The sequence below is a fragment of the Condylostylus longicornis genome, unplaced genomic scaffold (assembly GCF_029603195.1).
Source record: "Condylostylus longicornis isolate FDR11 unplaced genomic scaffold, ASM2960319v2 ptg000016l, whole genome shotgun sequence".
Classification (NCBI taxonomy): Eukaryota; Metazoa; Arthropoda; class Insecta; order Diptera; family Dolichopodidae; genus Condylostylus; species Condylostylus longicornis.
In genome coordinates, this window is record NW_026577985.1 from 2444917 (window position 1) to 2455763 (window position 10847).

Here is a 10847-nt window from a genome sequence, read left to right on the forward strand (position 1 = left end):
TTTTTCTTCTCTAAATTCAAAAACCTGTCGCAGAAACAATGGTTGTTTTGAATTTTGCTTTGTGGTTCATTGATGTTTTTGTATTTCAAATTAATTGCGAGTTATGAATAGATGATGTACGTTTATTTTAAATAGCAGGAGTGCAGATAGAGTTTGAAGGGCTATATGCTTATATGTACGTTTTGAAATAATGATCATTCTCCGTTTTTGATAATTCAGTTTTAATTTAATATGTACTAAGTATGTACCTTTGTTCGACATGTAAATGTGTTTGATAATGTTCATGACAATTCGTACATAGCTATTTGCAGATTGTTAATAACTACAAACCGCATATTGATGCAGTTTGTTTTATGTTATAGCTACAACTGCATGGTAATATTTTTAAGATATACGCCAACAATTCAGTTTTGATTTTATTGCAGCGGAAAATATTTTGTACTAAAAAAAAAATAAAGTCGGATTTATTAGAATAAGTTTCTTTTAATTTTGTTAATGCTTTAATAAAAAATTTATATTTCAGTAAGCTTGAAAAATAGAATCTTTTAATTTGAGGTTTTATTTTTATTTTAATTATTGAGTAAAATCTTTAATTTTAAATTGAAAATTAAAAAAACATGACAATCTTAGAATTTTCACAACTAAGAAAACTTAATGAAAAAATTATTCAAAAGCAGATAGGTACATACATATGTATGTATATTGGAGGTTTTTATATTAGAAACGAGAACTCTTAAGGACGAAATGAGCCTTTTAAAAATAAAACTTAATGTAGTTTGCGAATAACCAACTTAAGGTCGACTGAGGTCCGCATGTGAAACTTGAAAGTTTTTCTTTATGTAGTAAGAAACAGTAGATATTATAACACACAAACCAAGGTACTATGTGAAATAGAATTTCACTTTTTCTATAATTGAAATAAATACATATTTACTGTCTTTGTATCAACATTAACATAAAAATGTGTATTTCATATTGTAACTAAATATTACAAACACTATCTAACATTAATAAGCCTAATAATTACATTAATTTTTAATATTTGGTAGTTCGAACCCCCTAATTTTATTTTTGTTCTTATATTTCTAGATTAGTACATTTCAAAATTGCTTTTGCAAACAAATGTACAATACAACAGGCAAAATCAAGTTTTTTCAACTAGCAATCTAATTTAAATAAAGGACCTACTGCTCTCAAAAAATTAATTTCAAATTCTTTTTCCGAAAATCGGTCAACTGATGATCGTGCAGCATTTCTTATAGAGTCATTTTGCTCTTTAGTATTGTATAATATTGTCAGTATGCAATTTGCGTATTCAAAAGCATCTACAGCCAAAAATCCTGTTTGACAACCTTCTGATGTTTCGATTATATCCATGAGAGGACCACCGGACCGATTTGCTACAGTTATTAATCCAGCAGCCATTAATTCGACAACATTAATTCCAAAATGTTCATTCCACATAGTATGCAAACCTATTTTTGCAGTTTGGAAGTTTTGTATTAATTCTTGATAAGAAATATTTACTTTAAATTCGACGGAGTTTTCTAGTGACAAATGTTTACTTAAATCTTGCATATTTTTTAAACGCACATAATCCTCTTGATTTCGACATGACCCAACTATAACCAGTTTTAATTTACTCCACAATTCCTCATCTTTCACTAAAAGTGTACGCAATTCGTACATAGCTTGTAATTGTAACGGATGATCTTTTTCTGGTCGAAATTGACCAAGTGACATTATAACAATTTTTTCGTTATCATTACCAGTATATTGTAATTTCTTAAGATGATTAACTTCACAAGGTGGATACACCCTGTGAGTCTTAAATGTAGCTTCAAACAGGTTTATAATATGATTTTCTGTCCATGTTGAATTCACCATAATTGTTTGCGCACAACATCCGACATATGCGTACAACTAAAAATTTGAAAACAAAATGAATTTAAAAAATTACTCGCATATCTGTTTACCTTAGCAAAAGTTTTGTAATACATTAATTTCAACCATGTTAAAAATGGATTTTTGACGACGTAATTTTGATTGTTATGAGCGTAGACCCTACATTGTACCCTCCTTAACATATCCGTACTTATTGTAGGGTAATGTATATAGCAACCAGTTTTGCATTGAGCCAAGAATCTAAATAAAGGTAACGTAAAAGCATAACCCATTGTATCTAAATAAACATCTGGCGGAAATTTACATAAAGCTTCGAGACCTAAAATCATAGAACCAATACTTTGTCCTAAGATAGTAAAATATGGATACATTTGCGGCTCAACCCAATGTCGCTTTTTAAGATAAATAAACGAAGTATCATCTTCATCTACAGATACATTAAAAACGTTTTTAGCTTTATTAAGAATTGTATTTGGGGACGCGTCTCCGTCTCCGGTATATATTATTATTTTAACATTGTCATATTTCTCCTAGACATAAAAATTAATATAAATGAAATTTGTCCATCAATAATTTATCTTTTTTACCTGAAGAGCTCTCACTGCACACCACAGAACTCTTTCGCCACCGCCACCAGCATTACAGTATGGATGAAATATCCCCACGTTCACATAGTGGGGATTACCTTTACGCATTTTCGTCTTTTTCCTTAAAATCCATTTTCTCAAAGTATATAACACCAGGAAAAACAAGAATACTGCTAAAACAAAACCAAGCGCAATAAAATAAATCCTGAAAAATCAATATTTATAATTAAAGTTTGAAACTAAATGAATATCTCACTAACAATTTATATAATAACTCCATTATAAAAATTAACTTTGTTTTAATAATCAACGCAAGCCCAATCCGTTAAATGTACAAAAAATTTTAGTTTTAATTATGTTTTATATCAAAATAATCCCTTTAAAACGTACACATCATCTCGTAATAGAATATAAACGTCAAATTTGTTTACATATCGAATGGCAATTGAATTCAACAGGGATGTCTTTACTAGAAAATATTTAGATTCCTGGTAGGGTACCCTCTAGCAAAATTACCAACGAATTAGAACCACTAAAGGAAGGAGCATCTTAAAAAAACAATGAGACAAATTTTTTCTAGTTGTTAATTTCTTTGCTCCGAGTATTGTCAAAATCGTAATAGGAGCGTATTTATTTTATTTTCTTATCTGGCCTCTACTATACAATATGTGTAATTTGTAAGGATAAGTTAATTTTTTTAAAGTAAAAAGTAAAAAATATTTCAAAATATTTTTTCATCAGATATTTAATCTGTAAAAAAAAGTCAAATTTAAACAAAACTCATTATTTTTTTTCATTTTGAATAAATTTATTTCGTGAATTATAAAAATATAAATTTTGGTAAAATATTTGTAATGCAAACTTCTTTATTAATAATTCCAATCCACTTTCTTCTCACTACTTCTAGGAAAATGTATAAAAAAGTTATTTATATAAAATAATGACCAAATTAAAATATTGTATTAGATTTTAATTTAGAATTTAAGTTTGCAATTATTTGATTTTAACAGCCTGATAGTGTACCTCGTTTTTTTACTCACATTTTATTCACTTTCAAATCAGAATTCTCAGTATTTTCGAATGGATATTCACTTTTCCAATAAGATTGCTCATTTTGTCAATTGAATTTTCGCGTTTTTTCTTAAATTATCGACTGAATGTTTTTTTCCAAAAACACAGTGAATAAATTTTATATGCATTTAAAAAAAAAGAGATACGCAATACCAAATAGTTCTTCTCACTCGAAAATTTTTACAATCATTATACAAGTATATGATAGTTACTTACTTCCAGATAGATGATCTAGCCCTAAGTTTTATAATTATGAAAGTGCTTTTATAATTTTATAATCATTATCAAAAACGCGTTCTTTCAAGTTTTACTTTATATAAAAACGCATAATAAAAATATCATAACGAAACTTGTATTTTTGATGTTCTTGATGCGATGGTTTAGGTAAACAGTGAATTACTTACTAACAACGTGGAAATATTTCCTAATATAACTACTTACTAACAACGTGGAAATATTTCCTAATATAACTAAAATCACATACATACCTAAAAAGAATTACATAAATAACTCTTATATAAAAAGAATACACATATGTAATAATGTTTATGAATTATGAAGCATATTAATTCAACACAGTATACACATGAACAATTTATTAATAACATATAATGTGATTATATAGCAAGTATGCATTGTTGGAGACATTTTATACATACATAATTAGCAAATTTGTTAATATCAAATGTACATTCAACAAGAAAAAGATTGAGTTTTAACTTTTTCTAATAAAAAGTTTCAAAAGAGTTGATCTTGTGGGAGATTTATGATGTTAAAAAGGGCCCTCTATTCCATAAGAATACGTGTACATTCGTCAGCTGTGAACTTTCACTCTCTCTTAGAGTTGAGGCCAGTTTTTCTGTCAGTCGTGCTGTTAATACATACGAAGATGGGTGTACGCCAAGGGTTTTAGTAATTTCATCTGTATTTATTCTGCCTGATGATTTGTCATTTTGAGATAAAAAATTAATATCGAATATTTTTCACTTAAATTATCAGATCAATTTACTTATCTTGCGTAACAAAACTTTAAAAGAATAACGGTATATTTTAAGACAAACCTTATTAAATCTGATTCAGAGTTTTTTGATATGGCAGCTCCGATTTTACATTAGATCAGAGCTGATGCTGTCGCTGATTAATTTTTCAAATTGAAAATATCTTCCTGATAGTAAAAATAACACTAAATTTAGAATTTTTAACTTGGAACCAGTGGCAGAGATTAGCCCAAATATATTAATATTTTTAAAATAAAATCTTAATTTTGCAGATTCGATATAAAAAAATGTTCTAGAACCATTCGAGATTAAGTTAAATTAAATTTAATATTTTAATATTTTCAAAGCAAAATTTTCATTTTGAAGTTTCGATAAAAAAAAATCTTCATGAACCATTCGAGATAAAGTTAAATTAAAAGTGTAAGAAGCCAAATATCATGATTTTAATTCAAACCAAATCAGACACCAAAAAGAAAAACTAATAACAAGCACAACGACATTAGTGCCCTGACAGATGTTTTCCCAATGGAAATTGTACATTTTGCTTGAGTCGCACGCGGCCTCGGATTTGGTTAATGCGTCAGTCAATTAATATTCAACTAATTTCAGCGGAGAATATCAAAAATTTTCTGTTTTTTGACTTTTTGATGTTCTCTTGTGAACCTTGGAAGATAAAGAAAAAAGTGTAAAAAATTCTAATTCTGAAAAACTTCAGTAGCTTAAAAAAACTTAATATCTAAGATGCTTGTCGTTAAATACATTGAAGATACACTATTAAGATACAGATCACTTTTAGGATACATAGATACATTACCGTAAATAAAAGTAATTTGAAATATATATGTATGCAGGTTACTGTGAAATCCAAGAATTTTCCTTTAAATCCTTTGTCATTTCAGTTTACATTTGAATTGTTTTACGTTTTTATTTATTTACCTTCCATTGTCCATTTTTTAACTTTCTCAAAAGTTGAATCTGAAGAGATTCAGAATTGCCAAAATCATTAAAAACACTAGCACAATCGAGCTCGTTCTATTATTTTACAAATTTTTCTGATTTAAAAATAATTTATTTGCAAAAACTATTTAACAATTTTCAAAATTTAATCTTTTCTGCAAAGACACTTTATTAACATTCTCTCAAATATTTCCAAAAGAGACAAATTTCCTATTGAGTAAAAGTACTCTAGGAGAATCTAAAAATTGAAACTCAGGTGTTGTTCAGCTTTGGGTGCAAAAAAATTTTTGTACTGCCAGTCTATTAAACTAGTAGGTCCATTTCTATCTATCGTATCAGAAGTACCAATGAATTAGGAATATTAAAGGAACATTTTTGTTTCTAACTCGCTTGCACTTCGTAAAAGATCTTAAAAAATAATAAAGCCACCTTTTCCTTTGTTCCTAGCATTTTCAAATTAAAATTGACATTTAGGGCCTGATCGTCTATCTCGAGTAACTATCATATATTTGCATAATGTAATTTTTCGAGTGAGAAGAATTATTTGGTATTGCGTATCTCGTTTTTTCTAAAATGTATACAAAATTTATTTACTTTATTTTTGAAATTCCTGAGTGGGTTGGGGAGTAGAAATACCCACAGCAGGCATGCTTGTGGTACGAGTCCACTAAAATCTGGACAAAATTCACACGCGTCTGGTCAAGAATGAACGGTTCCTGATCTGCGTCTGATCGCAGAGGGACGGTAGTGGATAGAACCCTGGCTGGGTTAATAGCCATATAACTTATAAACAAATATGAAGTGTCCAATAATAAGAATATAAATGCTTTAGGGATATCTACCGCATTTATATTCTTATTATTGGACATTTAATATTAGCTTTTGAACTTCTATGACAGCTATATAGTATATAATATTAGCTTTTGGACTTCTATGACAGAAATATATCTGACCTAAAATTGAACACAAGACAGCCAAATTTCATATATCAGGCCTTATTATTTTTCCAAATATTTAGAATTAGTTTTTGGAGTTGTATGGCAGGGACCCGAACCCGTCAAGCAACTCAACCAAAACTTCGAGAATATATCTGATGTATAATTAGACATACAACTGCTTTATGAATATCACTTTTTTATTTTTTCTAAATATTTAAAATCAGATTTTGGACTTCTATGGCACCTATACGAATCTGTCAAGCAATTGCATTTGCATTTGGGGTTGTATGGCAGCCATCCGAACCGGTGCCGTCATCCCATTAAAATTTTTAGAGCTTATGTTAAATGTAGTTGGACGCGTGTCCAATTACATTTTACATATGCATATTTGAATATTCTAATTTTGATTTACATATGCATATTTGAATATTCTAATCTAAATTTGAAGGTATAATATATTCATATTTATACCTTTATTAGTTTTTGGAAATATTTAAAATAAACTCTTTGAGTTGTATAGCAGCTACTTGAACCCTTCGTCGGAATTAGTTCAATTACAATAGGGTTCATCCTTGGTACAAAAGAAACAACTTGTGGAAGTTTGGTGTTGATTGCGTTATTCGTTTTTGAGTTATCGTGTGATTGGATGGAGGGACGGATATGTCCAAATTAACGCAGAATTTTACGCTGAGCAAGAATATATATATATGTCCATACCACAGATGACTCCTTTAAGTAATTAAAACTCCATACCAAAGTTAATATACTCTTCACGAGGTGCAGATATAAAAAGGGATATTTTTTTCGATTCCCTGCAAGCGGGGGATAATAGATTCATACCGGGAGTTGACTATAATGCAAAACATGTGGATTGGTGCTCTTGATTAACCTTAATTAGAAGAGAACTAAGGAAAACCATTCGGGAGTTGCGATGTTCCTGTCATAATACTGGCAGTTCAAGTTAGTGTTCTAGGAAAGCCAACAAAGTCCCGAATCTTTATCGAATTTTTTTTTATATCAGCAAATTCAGTTTTGATTTCAGGAAATTTGTGAACTTGGAAAATGATTTTAATATGAATTCCGATCACTCTACTGCCATACTAACAATTAGTGAGAAAATAGCTAACCAACGAGGTATTCCATTTTAGTCAACAAAACCACAGGTTGGGTAGATTTCAGACATGATATTATTAGAAATATAAGTCCTAATGTTGAACTGCAGACTAGAGATCAACTAGATTCTGAAGTGTAGGGTTTTATTAAACTGATATAAAAAGACGCCTGAAAAAATAAAAGATTCTCTCGTAATCAAGAAGCTTGCATTAAGGATATCCTAAGGATATTACTTTTTTAATAGTATAAAAGTGAAGGGCTAATTTTAAAGCGCAAGAGTCGCGTCACGTAGACGATAAAGTGATTATGAATAGCCGTTCTTAAACACTAAAAAATAGAAAATTTAAAATCAGTGTCGTATGTGAATTATATAAACGGCTTATCGGCAACCAAAGAAACGAATTATAGATTTTGGAAATCAGATTATGGATACAGCGAATCCCCCCATGAGAAAAGCAGATGGTTCATGGGCAGAAAGCAACAGGGATAAAGGTGAACTATTTGCTGATTACCTGGAACAAATTTTTCAACCAAGTGAACTGAATTCTAGTGTTTGTGTAGCAGAAGATTTCACTATGGCTTATTTAATGAAAAAGAAATTTGCCAAGCGATAAGGTCCTTTAAACTTAATAAGGCCCTAGGTTTTGATCTTATTACTGCTAATATATTAACAGAATTGCCGAGAAAGGCTATAAAATTCTTGAAAAAAATTGATAAATGTGACAGTTAATCTGAGGTATGTTCCTAGTGCTTTGAAAGTAGCTGAAGTTAATATGATAGGAAAATCGGGGAAACCCTTGAATGAGGCAACATCATATAGACCAATTTCTCTGCTACCAATAATATCAAAACTTTTTGATATTATTGTTGTTAACAAGGCTGACGCCGATACTAAAAAGTAAGAAATTGATTCTAAACCATTAGCTTGGCTTAAGAACAAAGCATGCAACAATTGACCAAATACACAGAATAACAAATATTGTTATTCTGTGAGAAATACAAAAGACAATATTTGTAGACGTGGTCCAGACGTTTGATAAAGTTTAATACGACGGTTTTTTATTTAAACTAAAAAAATTAATACCTTTTCAATTGTGAAGTTACTAGAATGGTATTTATCTAACAAGCTTTTCCGAATCAAACAGGACGAAGAGTACTCTGCGCTTAGGGAAATTGGGGCTGGTGTGCTTCAAGACCTATGTTTGGACAGAAAGACTGAAACGAATGACACCTCTCGAGCTGGTCTTCCATCATTTTCGTGCTCGCCTTCGCGAAGTATAGACAAAAAACCAAGATAAAGCAAAACTAGTGGTTAGTCCAGTTTGACTAGTTTCAGGAGTATATGACCATCCATGATATGTGTGATCTAGATTGATTTAAAGTCCCGCAGTACTGGTAGGTCTGACGACAGTTTGGGTGCACCTATGCTTTCGGTGATTGCCTTTCATTATTAATACCTGTATTAAAAAAAGACTTTGTTTTTGAAATACTTTCAGTCGACAATTTTGGAACAAATGTAAAAATTCAATTGAAAAAATTAGTAATCTTATTGGAAAAATAAAATATTCATTAGAAAAATGGATAGTTTTGATTTGAAAGTGAAAAAAGAGTGAGTAATAAAATTGAGATACTCGATCAAGCTACTAATGCTAAATGTTGTTTTTTTTTTTCTTAAACAAATAAGCAACACTTCCATAAAAGGTAAACAAATAGGATAAAAAAATTTTAAAATATTTAAAAAAAGGGTGTTTAAAAAGAGTATATTTCGTTTCGATGTCATTCAATGCAATAAGTAAAATTATTTATATTATTAGTGTTATTTATAAAATTTATTGTTTCGGAATGTATTAGTATGTGAAGGTCAATTAATTAATGATGAATAATACGACAACATTATACAGTTTAGAGTCGTTAAAATATACATATGTATATGTATGTATAAAATTATATTTATTATTATTAATATTGTTTAGAGATGTTCAGTAAAATCGTTAAATAAAATTGATAATATTCAAAATTTTTGAACAAGAAAACTGCCTTTTCAAGTGTATTGTGACATTAAATACATAATGTATCACTGCCCTAGTAAGTTTAATGCCACCGCATTAAAAAAATTTCCGAACTGCTTCAATCGGGTCAGCTTCGATATAATTCGCATTCAATATATCTTTAGTTTGAAAAAACTAATGCTATATGTATGTATCTATCAGGCCTCCAAGCTGAAAGAATTTTCCGAAATTTTGAATCGGAAAAAGTTACAATTGAAATATTTTTATTTTTTCTATGAAATTTTTGAGCATTGTTTGTGACGCTCTGATTATTTAGTATAGTTTTAAAAGCCGTCTAGATTTTAATAATTATTTTTTTGCTTTTTTTTCAATTTCTCTTTAAATTCTATTTTTTACTAAAAAATTTTACTCTGTAATTCAGTACTCTTCCTAATGACGATATATGTATATGCAGGCTATCAAGCTCAGAGAGCAAATCAAAAATAAATTCCAAATTTATATGGAGTTTAAATGTAAGGTGTGTCGGAATTTATTTGTGTAAAGTAAATCGATTAATATTTTTGACTCTACTGATTCAACATATTGGTATAAATCGGTTGGTATGTTCCATCTGAAAAATGCATTTAAAAAAAAAATTGCAATTTTTAGCGCGGTCAACCTTACTTGTCTTCCTTACTTGATCTTTAATAAATAAAAATTTTACTTTTGCCGATTTATTGGTTAAATGACATTAGTTATATGTATATACAAAAATGTAACCAATAGCAAAATATTATTTTTATACTATGATTTTTATAGGATATTTTTTGATGTAAATGACTAAAAACATAAAAGGACAGTGATAATTTTTTTTCTTCATATATACTTTATACATTTTTTTAAAAACTGTAAAAGAAAAGTGAAAGTTGCTCTCTCTACGCGATGGCCTTATACTTACCAGGGCAGTGCATGAATTTCATTTCAATTTATAAAATAAATTTATTCAAAGAGAAGAAAATTGATATACGAAATAAATAATTTTTTTAATTTTTAAAAAAATGTTTCTAATGCGTTCGTGTATCAGTAATACACCAAAAACAAAAAAAATTATTGGCACTGAAGATGAAGTTTTTGAAAATTTTCAGAAAGAAATTTTATTCTGACACTTGGAGAAATCCATACAGTAATGCAATTGCCAAAAGGCGCTGTGTAACAAAACCACATTGGAAGAAAGTACTGCCAGTATTAAACTACGAAATTGATATTTTAAAAGCGGTGCCAACAGATGAA

General features: G+C 29.2%; 1 protein-coding gene across 1 annotated transcript; it reads right to left on the bottom strand.

Annotated features, from left to right (window-relative positions):
- Positions 1-935: 935 nt before the first annotated feature.
- On the bottom strand, positions 936-2887 carry LOC129605933 (GDP-Man:Man(3)GlcNAc(2)-PP-Dol alpha-1,2-mannosyltransferase). Its single transcript, XM_055515962.1, has 4 exons — positions 2753-2887; positions 2493-2697; positions 1977-2435; positions 936-1923 (listed from the first exon to the last, which is right to left on the bottom strand). The coding sequence occupies exons 1-4, from the start codon at positions 2770-2772 to the stop codon at positions 1159-1161; spliced, it is 1449 nt and encodes a 482-aa protein (XP_055371937.1). The 5' UTR covers positions 2773-2887; the 3' UTR covers positions 936-1158.
- Between the last annotated feature and the right edge of the window lie 7960 nt (positions 2888-10847).

What these genes read in the sequence shown, in the direction of transcription:
- LOC129605933 (XM_055515962.1), bottom strand. Translation starts at nt 2,772, where the DNA reads ATGGAGTTATTATATAAATT. An exon ending in ATGGAGTTATTATATAAATT is followed by an intron (nt 2,698 to 2,752) that starts GTTAGTGAGATA and finishes TTGATTTTTCAG; the next exon opens with GATTTATTTTATTGCGCTTG. An exon ending in ATTACAAAACTTTTGCTAAG is followed by an intron (nt 1,924 to 1,976) that starts GTAAACAGATAT and finishes TCAAATTTTTAG; the next exon opens with TTGTACGCATATGTCGGATG.